Source organism: Strix aluco, chromosome Z (assembly GCF_031877795.1).
Source record: "Strix aluco isolate bStrAlu1 chromosome Z, bStrAlu1.hap1, whole genome shotgun sequence".
Lineage (NCBI taxonomy): Eukaryota > Metazoa > Chordata > Aves > Strigiformes > Strigidae > Strix > Strix aluco.
In genome coordinates, this window is record NC_133971.1 from 60,479,486 (window position 1) to 60,500,194 (window position 20,709).

General features: G+C 40.5%; 2 protein-coding genes across 5 annotated transcripts in view; one reads left to right on the forward strand and one right to left on the reverse strand.

Annotated features, from left to right (window-relative positions):
• Positions 1-20,709, reverse strand: part of IDUA (alpha-L-iduronidase) — a 47,378-nt gene that overhangs the window by 26,231 nt on the left and 438 nt on the right. For 2 of the 4 annotated variants that reach the window (XR_012621522.1, XM_074811707.1), the window contains exon 2: positions 17,644-17,784. Coding sequence is in view for 2 of the 4 variants with exons in the window: in XM_074811707.1 (XP_074667808.1) it covers positions 17,644-17,784 (141 nt within the window). In the remaining 2 variants the exon portion in view is untranslated. Of the gene's footprint in view, positions 1-7,266; positions 8,698-17,643; positions 17,785-19,794; positions 19,899-20,709 lie in introns of those variants that run through there. The other 2 variants (XM_074811708.1, XM_074811709.1) reach the window with 2 other exon arrangements.
• Positions 25-12,799, forward strand: SLC26A1 (solute carrier family 26 member 1). The gene is given in 4 exon segments (XM_074811711.1): positions 25-1,070; positions 1,073-1,098; positions 8,763-9,413; positions 10,735-12,799. Coding segments are annotated over 4 exon segments (2,256 nt in total). The 5' UTR covers positions 25-1,009; the 3' UTR covers positions 12,253-12,799.

Sequence of the window (20,709 nt, forward strand, 5' to 3'; positions counted from 1 at the left end):
TGTTTTGACTTTTCATTTCCATAATTTCCATGTTTTCTTTTTATTTTTAAAAAGCAGCAAACAACTTTTTACGCTGGGATAAAAGACAATGTTAGAACCTTACAAGCATGTAGATATGCTTGTGCACTGGACCCCCCTGCAAGCACTCCTGCTATCAGGGAAGGAGGAAATATCTTTGTCTATCCAGCAACACAGCCTTTTTCAGGCCTCATACCTCCCATTTCAGATTCTTATTGCAAGCATTCATGTTCTTCCTTGTCTGAGAAACATACACATCTCCTCATCCCTTAGCTTGTAGGCCAACTGAAGGTAGTTCCTGTGAGTCCTGGCCTCGTGCCCAATCTGTTAATCTACACTGTTTAGTAACCATTAAACATTATCCATCACCTTTGTTGAGAGGAGGAGATGGATGATTATCGTCATTTGGATAGGTGCCCAAAGAGCTACGGCAACAGAGAGGGGACTTGATCATTTATATACCTCACAAAGAACGAACAGAAAGTCAGTCTTTGTCCTGCCGATCTGCCTACATTTTACAGTCTTTGGTTTACACAGAAGCAACAGAGATCTTGTGATCAGAATGTGGTGACATGCACACATGGAACTCTGACTTCCAGCAGTCCCATCCTATGCACTGAGCAGAACAGTAGTTATTCCAGCCTGCAAAATGCACAAATCTCAGGCAAAACTGCAGTTCTGTTCTTACACACTGAATATGTAAAATCAAAAGCTAATGCTATATGAGGATGCATAAACCAGATCAAATTTCAGATGAGAAGCAGCTTCAAAGGTCAGGGATGTGCTAGCCTGAACTCAGCATAATTTTTGGATCAGCGTTAGTTAATTAATAATCTTACACATTATTTAAACTCAAATCCTCAGCGAGTGCTGCATATATATCCAAGTTGACAGAGCGGTACAAGTGACAACACACTACCAAGCAGCAAGCTCGAGATTCCATAACTACCCATTCTTCCCTTGAGGAATATTTAGCTAATAATTATCCTTTATGCAAATAGACCAATGCCTGACTGAAGACTTTCATTCATTCCAACGTGCAAAAACAGAGCTGAACATTCCTGTCAAAAAGCTATCCAGGTAAGAGATTTGCTTCCCCACCCACACCTCTGAACTCAGGTTTTATTTGTTCTTTGCCTGTTTTCAGAGGTGCAAAACTGCCTCTTTTCAGTTACTTTGCACACTGGCGTTGCTTTTTAAGTTTTGCATTATTCTGTTCCTCATAAATATTGCTTATAAGGTAGATACTGGGAAGAGGTTTGTAAAACATGTAGTCAGCTGCAACTGGCATGGAAGTACTCTTTCCTGCAAAAAAAGACCAGCCATTTGGCTAGGTTTTATTTGTACTTAAGAAAAGTGGCCTATATGAAGCTTATTCTCAAAGTATTAAATTGTTATTAAAACTGAGCATTTTCCTAGTGATTGAATATGAAAGAGGGTTTCCAAAATATTGTCCTTATTGTGTGTAGTAAACCCAAGATCCGAGGGAAGGCAACAGGAAAAAATATGAGAATGGGATATGAATTTGTTTTTCTCTACAACAGCTTAATGTAACTACACAAAGTCCAGCAAAACCACAGGGCAGAAAACAGAGCTTAGTGTTTAGCTTTGTGACTGATGACTAAGGTCTTGAAATGCTGACTTGGAAGATTTTTTCAAAAAACAGGCTTTCACTTTGGACCAGCTCCCCTTCCAAAAGTCTGATTTTTAGGAATGTTCTCTGACCCCACAGAAAATCTTTTTTTACTGGTCATGCCCTAGGACTCTCCAGAAGAATAACAGTCTTGCCTTAGAGTGCCTGCTAATATTTTGATAAGCACATTCTGGAACCCTTGAACAAAACCAGTCCCTGGAGAACCAGTGAAACTACTTGATTATTTTTTTCCAAGGTCTGATCATTCCCAAGGATGATCTAATGGGCCAGCCTTAACAACAGCTGATGATGATTGCATGGGTTCTACTGCAGCCTGCTCATCTCCTCTGGGATTGTTACATGTCAGCGGCTGTCATCTTATTCACCAGGACACCGGACTGAGAATCCTTGGGAAAATACGAACTGAACCACAGCTGCTGGTGAATGCAGGCATTTGAAAAAGAGCCTAACTTGCCTTGGAAATCCTTGATCAATTTATAGCTGGAAGTAGAAGTTATGAACTAGAGATTTTAATTAGAAATAGCAACTCTAAAATATTGCTTGAGTCTCAGAATAACTCCTTAGTACAGCAGTGTCAGTTTGTAGAGGATTTAAGACTAGTGTTCTGGCTTTCTTGACTTGTACAGACCAATAAACTGTAATATTTTCTCCTCTTTCACTTTTGGATTAGCATAACATTGAAACTCAACAGAAAAATGCTTTGAAGCCACAATATTTTGCCCAGATACAGTACAAAACTAAGCCCATTAACTTTCACATGATTTTCCTAAAAAGCACTGCGATGTTTTTTGCCTATAGCCTGAAAGCTTGCTAGGTCAGTGTTCAAATAAATGGTTTTCATTGCGGGCACCTTGCTTAAGTCTGCTTCCAAGTACATCTAGGTCTTGGTGCTCTAAAGCTGAAATTACAATAGCTTATGCAAGACAGAAACATTCATTTCACTTGTTCTGTTCTGTCACTTGATCCTTTCTAAAACTCATAGGTTATGTCGACATTTCTAAGTACTTCTGCACAACAAAAGCAGATTAATAAATCAAAGCAGTAGGTACTGAAGCAGTATTATATTATATGCATTTCAGAGGATTTTATTTCAGACTAGTGAGGTTCCACAGACTAAACGTCCTCACCACATCTGTTCAAATTTCTCCAAAGAACCAATTGCTGGCTCAGGTTTTTATGCCCCCATAAAGGATCAGAGTGCACTGGGGCAGAGAATCTGCATACTTTTCTCTGAAGAAAGTCTGGTCTGCAAGCCTAACAGGCCTCTGTACATTGAATCTATGCACTGTAAATGAGTCTAACCAGGGATTTTTTCCAAAACTGTATTAAAGCTCAAAATCAGAAAAGTAATGTGATCATAGCCATTAGAGACCAAGAGAGCTTTCCTAGAGGCAGAAAGATGAGTAACAGGTTTAACTCAACACCTACAAGTGTTTTAAATCAAATCCTTAGACAAACTCTCTCATTTTTTTTGTGATTTATGCAACAATACAGATGATAAATACAAAACCTGCTCTACTCATGTTAGGTTTTAGCTGATTTTTCATAGTTTGAACATAGAGAAAACTGCAAGTATCACTTGGCTCAAACTACATAAAGGACTCTATCCTAACTTACACATGCAATCACTATCTCAGCAGTAGCAAGCGATCTAGAATCATAGAATCATCTAGGTTGGAAAAGACCTTGAAATCATCTAGTCCAACCATCAACCTGACAGTTCCCAACTACACCATATCCCTAAGCGCTACGTCAACCCTACTCTTAAACACCTCCAGGGATGGGGACTCCACCACTGCCCTGGGCAGCACATTCCAACACCTAACAACCCATTCTGTAAAGAAATGCTTCCTAATATCTAGTCTAAACCTTCCCTGGTGCAGCTTGAGGCCATTCCCTCTTGTCCTATCACTTATTACTTGGTTAAAGAGACTCATCCCCAGCTCTCTTCAACCTCCTTTTGGGTAGTTGTAGAGGGCGATGAGGTCTCCCCTCAGCCTCCTCTTCTCCACACTAAACAACCCCAGTTCCCTCAGCCGCTCCTCATAAGACCTGTCTTCCAGACCCTTCAACAGCTTTGTTGCCTGTCTTTGGACACGCTCAAGTAATTCAATGTCCTTTTTTTAGTGAGGGGCTCAAAACTGAACACAGTCATCGAGGTGCGGCCTCACCAGTGCCGAGTACAGGGGTAGGATCACTTCCCTGTCCCTGCTGGCCACGCTATTGCTGATACAAGCCAAGATACCATTGGCCTTCTTGGCCACCTGGGCACACTGCTGGCTCATGTTCAGCCGGCTGTCAATCAACACCCCTAGGTCCCTCTCTGACTGGCAGCTCTCCAGCCACTCCTCCCCAAGCCTGTAGCGCTGCTGGGGGTTGTTGTGGCCCAAGTGCAGCACCCGGCATTTGGCCTTATTGAAACTCCTCCAGTTGGCCTTAGCCCATCACTCCAGCCTGTCCAGATCTCTCTGCAGAGCCTCCCTACCCTCACTCAACACTCCCACCCAACTTGGTGTCATCTGCAAATTTACTGAGGGTGCACTTGATCCCCTTGATCTAGTACAGACTTGTGATACACTGTCTGACTCCTGTCCTAAACATAGCATTTAAGAGATCTCCTTAGCATACAGAGGTAGGATCACCCTGCCTATTCCCTCTTGGGCTTTCTAGAGATACAGCTTCAGATTTTCTGGTGGACAATCAGGAAGGGGAGACAAAATGATGCACCAGAATAAATTTTTGGGGGATTATGTGTTTCACAAAGAACAACTCATCCAGCTAGAATGGTTATACATGTACCAGCAGAAACTGCTTGCCAAGGAATCTGCAAAGAGAAATCTCACTGGACACATTGTAATTAATGTTTCCTCCCCTGCAGCGAGATTTTGTCAGGTCAGTGGCACAGTGAAAAGGCAGGAAGAAAGGTGGGACTAAGGCCAGTTGGAAAGCTGGCAGTTTGTTTGGCTTGAATGGTTCTTTGCTTCGTTTCTCTTTTTCACAAGTTAACCGAGTCACTGCATTTAACCTGAAGGAATGAGTGGTTCAGACAGTGGTTCTGCTCAAGCAAAAATTTAAAAAAAAAAGCTTTTTGCTTTCGCTCATATGTATATGAATGTGTAAGTAACTTTCACTTATATTAAACTGTTGAGAATGTTCCCATACCAAAGTCAAATGCAATGGATAGACATTTTCTATGCTATATGTTGCTTCATCAGTGCATCCCCACTAAGAACAGCTCTTTCAGCAAGTGACAGGAGGCCTTCACTTGAATAAAATGCAAACTTTGTGTTCTGTGAAGCTCTGGGGGATGAGAAGGAGCCTGAAATATGGGTCGTCCCTTTTCTTATAAATCACTTAGTACAGGCCAAGCTGAAAATGGGTCAGTTTGGGGAACTAGTAGAGGAATTTATTTACTGACACCCCTAGGGCTCCTGAATATTGCTTGAGCATTACCACTGTGGAAGGATGGTGTCATATCTCAGTGCCAGAATCAGAAGGTCAGAGTCTAGTCACGTGCACAGGAGTAGATAGATCTGTTATCTATCCTCCTGTCTTTGGAGATGGCAAGAGCATTGAAAGCTCCCAGCTCGCTGCTAGGCTCACAAATGTACAGGGGATAGCACACAGCCTTGGTGGAATCCCATTTTCTTCAGGTGAAGCAACTAAGTTATTACTGAGCTACAGACATCACAGCCTAAGAATTCTTGGGTTACACAGCTGAAAAATGTTTTGCTGGTAGCAATGTCCCTTCCATTATTTGCTCTGGCTTTACTATGTTCTAAAAGCAACAATTAAATTCTAAACATTAACAATTTCTGGAAACCAGTAACATTTCATTTTAGAGCTGAGTGTTTTACAGCTAGCATGTTCATTTGACATGGATTCTGAAAATGTATCTAGCATAATAAATGGTTACTTACAGGAAGGAAACCCTTATTTTCAGGAGAAAAAAGAACTGAAGAAAATGACCTTCTGTCAGAATTTGGCTATGTTTTAGGTTAAATGTATTTATTCCACCAGGAAGGGGTTTTTGACCTTTGTCTAAAATGTATCAAAACTGCTGAAAAGATACATGCTTTATCATACTAGGGTTTTTTTGTTGTTGGCTTTTACAAAAAGCTACTATTTTGATTATCCAGTAAGGCAGTACAGCCAAGATATGTTACTAAATTATCATTTATACACAAGATCTCTTAACAGATTTCCAGAGAAATTATATTCCAATAATCTTATGTTTTAAAAACTGTTGTCATCCCTCAGGAAGCTGCACAAACAATGCATATGCCTGAATTTTAATAGGATTTTTTTGTACACACAAATTTACTTGCAAGAAAATTGTGTGAGTTTAAAGAGAGGCAGACAGCAACTGTACAATTAAATACATGAGCTTAGTGTACAAAAACCGATTAAATCTTTTTTATGTAGCCTATCAAAAGCATTCATTGGATACTGAACTGCCCACTAGCTTTTAAGTATGTAGAACAAGGGCACTGTATTTATTTCTTGGCTGTCTGAATTCACTTGCCTGTAAAAAGTGGGTGGTGTTCAAATAGGACTTGCTGTCCTCATGCACAAGCCTCTCATTCTCGAAACTACTTTAGGTAAGACAGGAAGTGTTCGTATTTTGCATCTTAAAAATTACGTCTTTATTACAGTTCCTAGCATTCTGTATTTGGTAAACTTTAATCATATGCTCTTAAGTATCTCTCGATGTTGTAACTTCTTTTATCTTTTGTCTCACCTTTGCATTCCAACAAAGACTAGATCCAACCTATTTCCTGTCCAAGCAGATCTTGCCTAGCATAACTACACTGTACATTAGAGTCTAAAGTAAATTTGACATTATTGCTAAAAAATAGCCATCAATCTTTCTAAGTAATTACATTAAATTGTAATTATTTTTCCCCTATGACGGAAATAAACCTTACTTACAAACATAAAGAAACTTACACAGTGGGAGCGAAAAACAAATGTAATTGGGATGGATAGAAATCTACTGAATTTTTTAAATATATTCAGACTACTATGCAAGTCATTTACAACTTGGACAATCAGTCCACACATCTCTAACAAGAATCGCTTTTCTGCCTTTTACCAAATTATGAATTATGTAGCCGTAACACTTAAAACATCCTGATTCAAGTTGCAGATAAACTTTGCATGGCCTTAGAAATCACACTATGTCATTTCAAATAATACCTGGGAACTTGTTTAAGACTTTTGCGCTAGTTACAGATACATGTCTTCTTATTGTTTTCAATTTGCTGGCAAAAGGCATTTGTTAAAATCTTGAAAAAAAAATTCTAAGCAGGATAGAAAGAAGACTATAATAATCCACTCTTTATTTGGAGTGCTACTGATTAAAAGCTTGCAGGCTGTTGGTAATCTATTCTTTTGCTTATCAGTTATACCTCCAGCTGGACTCATAAACCCTTTGATTTTTCTCAGCTTGGAATTCTGCACTTTAACTGGGTGTTACCAAACATTAACAAATCAAAATACTTTTCTTAAGAAAACAAAAAAGTATGAAATTTACACAGAGAATGATGACTTTGAGTCTAAACTTACTATTAACATCATTAAAATATACCAACAGAATACTGTCCAGTGAACTGTACTTCAAATTTTAGGAAACTGATGGGTATGGCTTCTGTCTCTAGATCCTGAAAGAGGAAAGAAACAGCTTTTATTTGTAGGTGAAGACAAGCTTTGACTTTATATTGCAATATCACACCTAGCACCAAAAATCTTTGTTGCAGAGATCGTGGCTGTTTATGACACTGGGAAAGGCTGGGCTTGAGAAGTTCTTCTTTCCTAGAGATTCTGCATACTGTTGTACTAGCACATACTTTCTTCTAGGTCAGTATGAGTCATTCATTATCTCCCAGTACTTATATATGGACAACCACTCCTGGAAGTCTCTTCTTTGTTTCCACTGCAAACTAGAAGACAAGATTTGCCACCTGGCATAGTCTGTTTGACATTTTCCACCTTCCTGCTCCTATTCTTATTTTAAAACTGTTTAAGGTAGGGCACTTGCATGTTATACTGTTTTGCTCCTCAGTCATGTCCCCACCTACCCCTAATGATTTATGAATGTACTAAGTTAATTTCAACTTAATTTGACAATTGAGTAAAAATGCAGAGATTGTTTGGTGAAAACAGTTGTTTTCATACAGGCAAAGAGACACCAAAAGCACCTCCATCTAGAGAATACAAATCTTCCCAGTTCTTATGTATCAGAAAACTGACATGCAGGAGAACCACAGGAAACACCACTGTGTTTGTTCTGCTGCCCACAGAATTATTTGTTGTATCTTATTCCTTGGAGAGCAAAGGTATGGTAACTATGGGCTTAAACCTGAAAATACTAACATGTAGCACTCTTCTGAGATGATAACAGATTCCATCAAGGTGCATGGTCCATATGTTGCCCAAGTGGTATTTGTGAAGGAATGCTTATTAATTAATGAAAGCTGCACATCAAAACAATCTACAATTCAACAGGTTCATGTTATGTAGCAGCTTCCAAGAATCCATCAATGGTTTGTGAACAAATTTTTGTATAAGACTAAGCTGTTGCTCTCTGGAAAACTGCTTTACAGGTTCTACTAGCAAAATCTTTCTCCTGTGCATTAAGAACAGCTGCAGTGACAGATTACTATACCACATGTGAGTTCCAGATCAATGACTACAAGATGCACTATTAGAAAGATCATACCCTACCTCACTAGTATATGTTTATTTCACACCATCAAGTGCTGCCTCTGATCAGAGAGATGTCTGTGATAAAGCATTTGGAAGAGCTGATGGAAATACTTCTTGACAACGAAATGACTAATTTAATTCTATTTTTCCTTAGTAAAACAAACTGGATTCAATCAAATGTACTCCTAACTGTCTGCAAGAAAGGGCTCAATCTGCAGATTTATTTCTTAGTGTAATGTGTCACTGGAGCCTTGTGGTGGTGTTCTTGTCGGGATGATGCTTCCTTAAAAGCACAATCAGGTGATAAACTTTTAGCATTAAGCATCTTGCTAAAAAACCCTTCATGAACTGCAACCTAACAGCCATTTTCTTCACACTGCAGGAACACATAGATGAAGTAAACACTGGGACAATGGAAAGACCACTTGAGGCTACCAGGATGGAAAACAGCACCTCTTCCTGCTTTCTCATGGAAAGAAGGACTCGTGTCAAGATTAACAGGAAAGAAGTCATGCTAGCTAAGCTGAGGAAGAGCTGTTCGTGCACCCCAAAGAAGCTGAAGAACTTTGTCATGGACTTTCTTCCTGTTTTAAGATGGCTTCCCAAGTACCAGTGCAAAGAGTACATTTGGGGGGACATTATGTCTGGGTTAGTGATTGGGATCATTTTGGTGCCCCAAGCAATTGCATACTCACTGCTGGCAGGTCTGAAGCCCATTTATAGTCTTTACACGTCATTCTTTGCCAACATCATCTATTTCTTAATGGGCACATCCCGTCATGTCTCAGTTGGCATTTTCAGCTTGATCAGCTTAATGGTAGGACAAGTTGTGGACCGAGAACTTCTCTTGGCTGGGTTTGACTTGAATGATGATGCCCCATCAGCCTGGGGTGATGGCTCTCTGCAGAATGACAGTCAGTCCAACTCAACTGCCTTCAACCTTACAGTTGCAGGGATGAATGCTGAGTGTGGGAAAGAATGCTACGCCATTGGCATTGCTACAGCCTTGACATTTGTGGCAGGAGTGTATCAGGTAAGTGGTTGCTGACATTGAGAGGCAAGGTATGAAGTTCCTAAAGATTCTTTGCATGACCTTAGCTTTAGTTTGACTTTATTTCAATGAGAGATATGGTATCAGTTCATTTGAATGACCTTGGACTGTTTTCTCCAGAAAGCCTAACTATAGGCAACTCAGAGAAAGCATGAGGTAGGCAGTTTCTTAGCTACTAGGAAGCACTGGTAAAACAAGAGTTTTCTGCAAGACCATTAACATTGTTCATTCTACTGCCTCTTGGCCTTGCTGCTTTCATGGGACCATGAATGCATTACAGATCTTACCATGAGGGAAATGCCCAGGTAGCTGTGTACTTCAACAATGAATTCTGTTTCTCTAGATACTTTAAGAAAGGTGCAGACCCGCTCACCTACTTCCACACAGGTTCAGAATGTGCTGCTCAGTGTTTTGCTAGTCAGTACTATGTTCTACCAAACTGTTGTCCAAAGGTAATTCAGAAGCAGAAAGGACAAGAGGGAAAATACATTGACTAACCTGCTTTTCAGACCTACCAACATGCTGCCAACGTCACAAGGATGTCAAGAGAACACAGAAGGAAGCATGATGAACATACCTACCTATTAATTGTATATATATATACATGAATTAAGAAAGAACTAGCTATCTTCCTGTTTACTAAGAAATTTCAGGTCACATTTCTCAACAACAAAATGCCCTTGTGAAGCTGTATTTTCCAAAGCCAACAAAAGAAGGAGAACCAACTAGTTAAGGACATTATCCTGGGATCTGGGAAAGTTTAAGAGCTGTTCTGCCACTTCTGACCTTAGGCATGTCACAAAGGCTGTCTGTGGTCCACTTTCGCTTCTGTTAACAGGGCTAAAATTAAAAGCTGTTTAATGTAACAGTGCCACTAAAGCAGGGATCTTAGCTGTTGACATTCAAGCTCTGTTTACAAAGCAACAGCTGTTTCATTCACTTTACGAGGGGAAAAAATAAAATTGGCTTTGGTATAACAGAAGCATTTTTTGATCCACTGCTGTTTTGCATGTGAAATAAACTTCAGACAAGACACTTCAGTAGAGTCACTTCAGACCAATGTTTGACTGACTCTGTCTCAAACTCCTTATTCACCTCTTGGGTTTGTAATATCCCACAACAGTAAAAGGAATCACATGTTTTAAAAGCAGACAAGAAACATCAAAGGATAACTGCTGTTTTAAGATTCAAATAACCAAATGTTGTGTGCCTCCAGCTAGTTCTCTCCCATCTGTACTTAATTATTTGCAGCACCATCTAAGGCTCATCTTTCTTTTTCTTTTTTATTTCTATGTCTCCTCAGGTTCTAATGGGAATCTTCCGTCTCGGTTTTGTATCTATGTACCTATCTGAGTCTGTACTAGATGGCTTTGCAACTGGTGCTTCCTTAACCATTTTAACAGCTCAAGTTAAGTATCTGATTGGAATAAAAATCCCACGTAGCCAAGGGCACGGGATGCTTGTTATTACCTGGATCAACATTTTCCGGAACATTTCTCAAGCTAACTTTTGTGATGTCATCACAAGTGCCATTTGTATCATGGTGCTGGTCACTGCTAAGGAACTGGGAGATCGGTATAAGCATAAACTGAAATTTCCTCTTCCCACAGAGCTGGTAGTTATCGTTGTGGCAACACTGGTGTCACACTACGGGAAGTTAAATGAAGTGTATGCATCCAGTGTTTCTGGAGCTATTCCAACAGGATTTATTCCCCCCAAGGTACCACATTTCAACTTAATGCTCCGAGTCGCTGTAGATGCTTTGCCTCTTGCTGTAGTCAGCTTTGTCTTCACTGTATCCCTTTCTGAAATGTGTGCAAAGAAATATGCTTACACCATCCGAGCCAATCAGGAAATGTTTGCTGTGGGATTCTGCAACATCATTCCTTCCTTCTTCCACTCTTTTGCAACCAGTGCAGCTCTGGCAAAAACACTCGTCAAAACATCTACAGGCTGCCAGACTCAAGTCTCTGGAGTAATTAGTGCAATGGTGGTTTTGCTGGTGCTGCTCTTCTTGGCCCCTCTCTTCTACTCCTTGCAGAAGTGTGTCCTGGCTTGTATCATCATTGTCAGCCTCCGAGGAGCCCTGAGGAAGTTTCAAGATGTGCCAGCACGGTACCATGTGAATAAGGTGGACACACTTATCTGGGTTGTAACCATGTCTGCCTCAGCCTTGATCAGCACAGAAATAGGACTGTTGGTTGGCATAGTTTTCTCCATGTTATGCATCATTGTTCGGACACAGCAACCACGGACAACTCTGCTTGGACAGATCCAAAATACCAGCTTTTATGAGGATGACTTAGAATATGAAAATCTCTCTTCTGTTCCAAAGGTCAAAATATTCCGTTTTGAGGCCCCACTTTACTATGCAAATAGAAACTACTTCCTAAAATCTCTGTACAGATTGACTAACTTAGACCCTAACCTAGAAGCTGCTAGAAGGAAGAAATATGAGAAGGAAAAGCAGCATCTGAAAAAAGGAGATCACACAACTGCTAACGGACTGGGCATGAGAGAAACCACTCTGCAACTAGTTCCTAAGCAAAATGATTTCCAAGCCCTTGTTGTAGATTGCTCTTCCATCTCTTTTTTGGACACCACTGGAGTTAATACTCTAAAGGAAATTCTGAAAGACTACAAGGATTTAAACATTTCTGTTCTCCTGGCTTGCTGCAATCCCTCAGTGACAGACTCTCTGAAAAGAGGAGGTTACTTTGGGAAAGATTGTGGAAGCATGCAGGAAATGCTGTTCTACAGTATACATAATGCTGTCCAGTTCGCAAAAGACCAAAAGCTTCCAGCAGATTGCTCAGTTTAATCCTGTTTCTTCCTTAATGATTCACTACAAAAGTGACAGATGGGGAGGGGCAGTTTGCAATAATTAATTTATCAGACATGCTGTTGGCTGTGTACAGCAATGGGCCTACAAGCCACTCTCCCCTGAAGAGCTCTGCTGTTTGTCAGATGCCACACAGAACAGCCACTGGGGATGCAGTCCAGTACTAGGATGGAACAGGCTTATTACCTGCATCTGCACTTTAAAATGCAGGTGATGCACAATAGGGCAGTTTGGGATTGACTTCCACCTTGCGCCATGACCATGTGTAACCCAACATATACATCATGAGACTGTTGTGCTGGAAGGTCTGCCCAGTGTCAGCTGACTCTCCCAGAGGTTTAATGGCTGGCTTGTGTTAAGAGGGCTAAGCCATCTCCATGAAAATATAATCAATCTAGCATCTTGGACACATAATGGTTTAAATTCTGCCTTGCAAGGCCCTATCCCTTCCATCATTCTAGATGTGCTCCTAAACAACTCCCACTTTTTCCATACAAATAAATTGTATAAAATATTGTGGAATGTAGCATGTCTCTCCATCTTGATTACATAGGCTTAATAACACAGCCTGCCACAGGAGAAGAAACCATGATCCATCACAGGTTCCTTTCAAAACCATCATTTTCAAAAATTACTGCTGTGTTACTGGCTTCATTCTGCAGTAATTAGTTACTGAAGGTTGTGATATCCTTAATGTTGCTGAAAGAAATATGGCTCTGATGCACAACTTTGTAACTAGTAAGAGGATAAACAAGGTTAAGAAAAATGAATGGCTTTAACTGGCAGTCACACCCAGGTAGTTGTACCATCCTGTAAAAATAAGTTGCTTCTGGTGGGCAGATGCAACTCCAATTCAGGGACACATAAGGACCATCAAACATGAAACCTCAGAACTGTGATGCAGAACAGCATGTTCTTCCTACAACTGCCTGCTTGGGTGCAAAGAGAAACAGGAGAAAAGCGGGTAGAGTAGGAAGGTTAAATCTGTGATGTGCCTAGAAGGTCAGTCAGAACTGCCTGGCTGGTCTTCTCTGATGCAATGCTAACGAAGCTTTACAGTAGCATACCTAGGCCATGTGAAGGGAGCAATGCTTTGTAATTGTGTATCCCCATATGCTGGAAAAATTCCACCACTGTTTGTACATACTACAGACATTTTGGTGTTTGGTTTTTTTTTTCTTCTATTATATTATTCTTTGATTTGAGGTCCTCTAAGCCATGTTTTCCAGGGCTGGGTTACCTTCTATAATAGTTTGCATTAACTGCTACTCAGTCTGCTTTGTGTCGAATGACACCCCCAGATTCAGTGTGTTGTTATATATGCATGTTCTCTCTTTACAAATAAACATAGATTTAGATTTTGATTGTAACACAGTTAGTACTCAGTGTTCTGGGCCACGGCATTGACTGAATATCCTCTCTCATACTCAAGCTTATAATTACCTGCATGAAAGGTAGGACAGCTGCCCTTTCTTTCTTTCCTTATTCATAGCTAGTTCACAGACAGCACCAAGCATGGAAGGAAATTCTGTAACAGCTGTGCCTCTTACTATTAGCAGACTCTAGAAATGGTTTCCATGTATGCAGAAGCCATTTTTCTGCTGTGCCATTAAAAAACAAAAAAGTCAGGTCAACACATCATGAGACTTATTTCAACTTTTCAGGTCACTGAATGAAAGAACACTCAAACTTAGGTTCTCCAGGTGCCCCAGAGTGTATCTGGCTTTCAAGAACAAACATTTTGTTAAAGAAAAAGCAGTGCATTCCCAAAAGACAAAATAAAAAATGTCTTCACAGGGATTGAGAATAGCACAATATTAGGTAAGGAATTCAATGCTGACATTTACATGTACTCATTATAAAAAAGCATGTCAGCTGCACACTGTGAGCACTGCCTGAGAAGTAGAAGCCGACAGAAATGTCTGTCGAGAGATTAAGGAATTGACCATTGGCAGCATTTTCCTGCCATAAAACAATTTAATTACATTATTCTTTAAATTGCTGACTTGGTATGACTAGCTTCTTTCTGTCATAAAAGCAAATGACCAGAGCCCAAGGACAAAGTATTGCTTTGTGTCTGCTTTTGTTTGTAACCATTCTTTAACCTCTCCTTTAAGGTCCTGACAGGGCCTAGCATGAGGAAGTAGATTTAGAGGAGTTACTGCCAGACAATATCAATATACACACTCTTAGGCTATCATGCCAAAGCAAGCTGTCATTGGAATTCAAATAAAATTGTTTCAGTACAAAAGAACACACACCCTAGCAATCCAGACCTCTTTTATCTTTATGGGTCAAACTATCAGCCTAGTACGTAAAGGAAAAAAATGCAGAAATACCCTTAACTCTAGATGAATCTCATTTTAAAAGGGAAAAAAAAAAAAAAAGAGAGATTCCAATGGAAGGTTAATCCTTGTAACAGTCTCTAGTAAAAAATGAAAAGAGGCTGCCCTTCTCTTGTCCAGCAGGTTGAGAAATTAAGAGTCAGAAGTCTCTTTTTCATCACATTTATTGTAAGAATGGCACCAAAGGATACCTAAGCAAAGAAACTCGGTGATGCATAAGAGGTGGGGCAAGCTTTAAGACTTCTACTAGGAAGAATGTATTGACCAGAATAAACCATAAAAACAATTTTCTGTTTCAGTTTCATTGGTAGAGCTGGCTCACAATCAAGTTGTTGTGTTGGACAATGTCAGACACAGCAGGGAAACAGTTTTCAAGTGCTATGGTGTAGGGATGCTGGGACACTGTAAATTATTTCTAAGGAAACTAAAAAAGCAAGCATTTCTCTGGCACATTTATGTTTGCTATACTGCATTATACCAAGATTAAGGGTACAAAGACTGAAAATGTCAAAAACTGCTGATTCTCTTTTCTCCAATTCTACTAGGAATTAGGTACCATGACTTGGACAGCAGCTGCAGATGGGCTTGTAATAGGTTAATACTAATGTTGAAATAAAATCATTATATGCTTTTTAGGAAATGTTATATCCATCATGTAGATTGACTATATTTTTGTTCACTGTGGTGCCTTGTATATATCATGTATCCAACAAACTTTAGTACTGCTACATAAGAATAGGAAAGGGTTCTCAATTTGCAGACTGTGTGGGTCCCATGTTGCTGGACAAAGAGTTGGAAATCGTCACCTCAAACTCTCCTGTTGACTAGTGCAGCATGGCCAGAATGTGTGGTCTAGATGTCAAAATGGCTGTATTTATTGGCACTGGTAACTGTCCAGTCCATGAAAGATACCTTGGGTTCACCCGTAACTATGAATATTCCTCTGTCACATGATCTAGAGAAATATGTGTGCTTTTGGTTGGAAAGTAAAACTAGCAGTTCTTTGAAAACTGTTTGCCTCATGGTATCCTTTCACAGGTTGTGAAATAACAGGATAACTTGGAATAAAGAAAAATATAAGTGGTGGGTTTGCTGTCCTAGAAAAGGGTTACAATACAGGGATGCACTGACACTGGGGGATTAGAAGGCATAATGAGAAAGAGCATTATAGAAGTGAGAAGGGGAAGGTGGCAGTCTTTTGTTTGAGCACACCTGCTTCTTAGGAGGAACATTTATGGTACCTTTTTACAGATGGCACAACTGTGAGGAAAAGCAATGCCTGTCTCCGTTAGCCTTCCACCAGACAGTCGTAGTATCTCCTAGTTCTCCATTTTCTTTAAGTGCTCTTCTTCAGTCAAGTACCCACCATCACCTTCCAAGAAGTCTTCTTTACTCACCAACCTCATGACATAACACAGTTTTGGTGTTACAGGGTTCTCACTAAAAAGCTCTTTAGGTCCTTTTGGAAATCACTGGTTCAGGAAGAGATACTACTACTTTTGTTGAGGTTTTTATGGTTTGTCTTTCCTTACAGACCAATTACTCCTGATCTAGGCATCTATATGTTTTTTCCTCTGGGCATATTGCTATGAGTGTGTTTAAGCTGAGTTAAATGGGACTTGAAAGGCAAGGAAATCCAACATTGTTCTCCTAGATAACATGTATTTCCCTAGAACTAGAACTGCTATTATATATATGAATTCTTTTGGAAGAGGGTATTAACTGGTATTAACTAAAGTCACACTGTTTTAGTTGTCACTACCTGTCACTCGATGCAGCGCATAAGTGGGCTCAGAATGCAAAAATAAACTCCCAAGTTAAGTGGTAGGAAGACAGAAATAGTAATAAAATAGTGGCAGCTTTCATTTGGACCTGTAAATAAGTCAGGCTTGTTTTAATCTTTGTGGCACTTTTTTTGCTGTATCACGTCTCCTAAATTAAAGGACAGAAAAGTAAGCCTTCTTTCTAGTCCCTCAGCTCTGTTCTTAGAATGGCTACTGGTTAGCAAAGCACCTAACAGGATGGGTGAGAAGTCTTGTTTGGGACAGTATCGCCATCTGAAATTCTTTGGTAAGGAATGGACTGAATTTCTGCCTATCACCCTATTCCACTCCATTCCTAGCTTTCCCCAAAGACTCATCTAACCTGGAAAGGGAGCATAACACTGTGACCTGAATATTAAAGGCAGACCTACAGCCAGGGGGAGCTCTAGGTACATGTGGACAGCCAGTATGTGGACAGGAACTGAACTCTCAAAGTCTAGCTTCTCCCACCAGTTCTTCCCAGTACTGAGTAGTGGCTGGTGTAACTGCAGTAAGACCAAACTCAGCTGGACTTGAAGGAACAGCAGTGGTAACACTCAGTGTAAATCTTGAAAACAGTTGGAATGACGGTTGCCTGGAATCCAGTTGAGACCTCTCTCCATAACATTGGGCATAGATGCCCTGACTGCAAAGCAGAACTCTTCCATGTCTAAGGAACCATTGGAGACTTCTCTAGAGCTCTTTTCAAGGCTGTGCCAAGCAGTATTTTAGAAAGGATACACCCAGTTAAAAAAAAAGCTGCACTAGAACTTGTACATGTAATAGTCCATGAAACCCATCTCTGCTAGCCTAAGGCCTTTCTAAAGGTCATGGTACAACTGGGAATCAAGATGCTGAGGCCTGAACATGGCAGCAGGGGAGATGTGGAATGACTGTAGCATATGACCTGAGATGGTCTTGGTAAAACTTGACCAGCATACCCACAAGACTCTTCAAATGAAAGGAAACCATAAACTGCTCCTTAATCTGTTGTTAGGATGTAATGCATGAAGGTTAGCTCCATCTTTCTCAATACAAGCTCTCTCTTTCTTAATCTCATACATCCTCAAATTGGTTCTCCCCCACTGGCACTTACCTGACTTCCAAGGAAGCAAAGACATGTCCAGCTTGCAATTGTACTAAGATAAATATCAAAGTGAGCACCTGTTGGACAATTTAATGTGTCACATTTTTCCAGATTTCAACTTGAGGTGTTTGCTTACCTGAGAGCAACTAATTCCAGTAACCAGTGAATTCGAACTTGTTCAATGCCACCATACGGAACAGAAGAAATGTAAGCAAGGTTCATCTCTTGGTCTTTGCTCAGGTCAAATAGGTCAGCACGGCTGTGAGGTAAGGGAGGGCTTCAGGAAAGGAGGGACAGAAAAGAAACAGCACATTGAAACATTAACTAGCAGCTCCACTGGGTATCCAAAGATCTGTATGCTAATTCCCTATACCACCTGCAAGATCCTCCCTGGCATGAGGAGCACTGTCTAACATGAGATGAAAGCAAAACAGAGTTGCAGGTTATTTGGGGCTAACTGGGTACACATGTAGTTTGGCAAAGTGAAACACAACTTGGGTGCATCTCATTGCCATGCTCAAAGGAAGGTATTATAAGCAGTCATTGCCGCACAGATAACAATCTCAGGCACCAGTGGCCTGAAGAAGCCATACAATGGCGATTGTCTTGTCTCTGAGTAACTAATGATAGGGAAGCTCAGTGTCTTTTAAGCTTTGGAGTGGAAGTCAGACTTCCTGAGGTCTGTAATAGAACAAATACGGGCTTGATCTTCCTGCTGAAGTCCATGCAATGACATCAACTCTTGCTCTGCTGTGGAAGCTACACTTTTAGAAGCAGAATTAGACCCTCAGGGCCTCCACATTATTTGGCCATGTTCAACTCACCCCTAAGCATAAGAAATCACAGGAGTATGTGGCTTGAGGTTTCTATGCTTGATGCTGCAAGCAATTTAACTGCTCACTGCTGTACAGCAATGATCATGTTAGCATGACTTTGGTGTCTACTTATTCCACTTATTCCACCAAAATTAACATAACACTGAGGCAAATTTTTGCTGCCTCTATCTCCACAGATAAGTAGCTGCAAGATGGAGGGAGATCTCACCCCCACCCTCCACAAGTCAGAAACTTAGAATGCTGCCCAGTTCACTGGGTGTGGGCATCCTTTGAGACTCCCATTAAGTCTCCTGGTATTGTGCAAATTCTGAGTGTTAAAGCATTTGTATTACAAGAAAGATAAAACAACATTGTCCCCAAGGTTTGGTACAATACTTCCACACGTCTTCACACTGCAGAGAGGACTTGTACTCTTAACTGCAGACTGTAGACAAACTGTATAAGTGAAAAACTAAAATAGTTTATGCTTTGCCTACTGCAATCTACCTCCTCTGAGGGGTGGATCAGTTCTTATGCTGACTGTAACTATGCTGGGAAGAATAATACTGTCATCTTCTCCTCCTTGTCCCCCTCGACATATCCATCCTACCTCCAAGGTCACCCATAAATGACCCTGCTACTGTATAACCGTATGTGCACAAAGCTGGAAAAGCCTGACCCCACCTAGATAAGAACTTGATGCAACTTTTGTCCCAGCTAAGGTACTGCCCATCTATTAACACATCTCCTGCACCCATATCTTTAAGTGCAATTCTTGACACAGATTATATCCTTGTAGTGCTTCATACAAATCAGTGAGCACATGTGAGCCCCTCTGTGCAACTTCACCAGCATACAAGACACTTAAAAATCACCTCCCAGAGATTGCTTCAAGTCACACAATTGAGACTGAGAAGTTAGCAATTCCACTCTTACTAAAAACACATCAGACATTTGGGTCTCTCTCATTTTTCCAGTGCATAAGGACAATGTTAACTCTTGTTTCTGAAGGAGTGCTTTACTACTACTCTGAGATTCAAACCTGCTTCAGTTCAGGCAGTGGCAAAGATGGAAGTCAAGGCATAAAGCATTCACATATTTTTGCTTAGTCCACACTGAATAAAAACACTTTCAGTCTGCTAGAATAAATCTAGAAGAAAACATGATGAGATACAAAAGAAAGCTGGCAGAACAGTGGGTTTTGTTAGTGGTAGCATCAGTATCTGTCCTTTCCTGTTCTGAGTGGAAAGTGCCTATTCAAGAGAACATCAAGCCTTGCAGTCTCCCAGGCTTTATCAAACTGCTGATCCACAACCGTGCATTTGTCCAACTGTCTGAAATTGTAATGTAAAAAAGAAGCTTTGACAACTGGAACCCAGTTCTGTCACAGTGTGAACTTTCAAGGAAGCTGGGATCCTGCAGCTTGAGAAATACCAGTGTTGGCTAGGTGTTATATCTGAATAGCTGCTGACCTCTGGCTCTGCTGCTGCTCCTCTGGCTTGCCCTCACATGCTTTTCACGTTTGCAGCTTTCCAAAGTTTCTTTCACACAATTAAAATCACGAGTGTTTCTCGGGCTGCAGTTTAAATGGGCAAAACATAATATTTTTTAAGGTAGTTTTTCATTAATGTTTGTTAACACTGAAAGCAAAAAATTGAAACAAGAAATGAACAGCAAAAGAAAATATCTAGAAAGCACACACATTTCTCTTCATCAGAATGTATTTTAGGTCCTATTATGTTTTCTCACCAACATGGAAAACTAGTGGAAAATTAGTTTTTTGTCTTAGACCACCTTTATGCATTATACAAAAAAAGCACAGAAATTCATTTTTGTCCAAAGCACACACTGCTGATTAAATCCCTGTTGCAATTCTTTTTCCTACAACTGTTATTTAATCCTCTGTATGCCTAAATGAAGGAGATCATAATCAGCTTAGAGTAAAACATAAACACAGCTGAGGAATATACCAAAGGCCTTTGAGCCTGCTGGAAGCCTTCACGTATCTCACAAAACTTGGCTGTTCAAACCATTAGCTCAGCAAGACTGGGCTTTCTCTGAGAAGCAAAGCACTACCAGGATATGAAGCAGTGGAGCTGGGACTTATGCATGCTCCCACCCATCCTCCTGGCTTAGATTAACTGGACTCACAGGCCACATCAGGAAGACGGTACGTTGTGTCTTCCAAGAACAAATTCCTAGCACGAACAGACAGGGAAGCTTTGCCGGGGCCCATTTAGGGACCATGACAATGAAAACATTGTAAAGTAAAGGGAATGAGTTCCTAGCATCAACATATGTGCAGTGCTGGGGAAGAGGAAGGTCTTCACATGTTCGAGGGCCCTGGAGGCAAGGCAGCAAGTCAGAGAGGAGAGGTCGACTGGCCC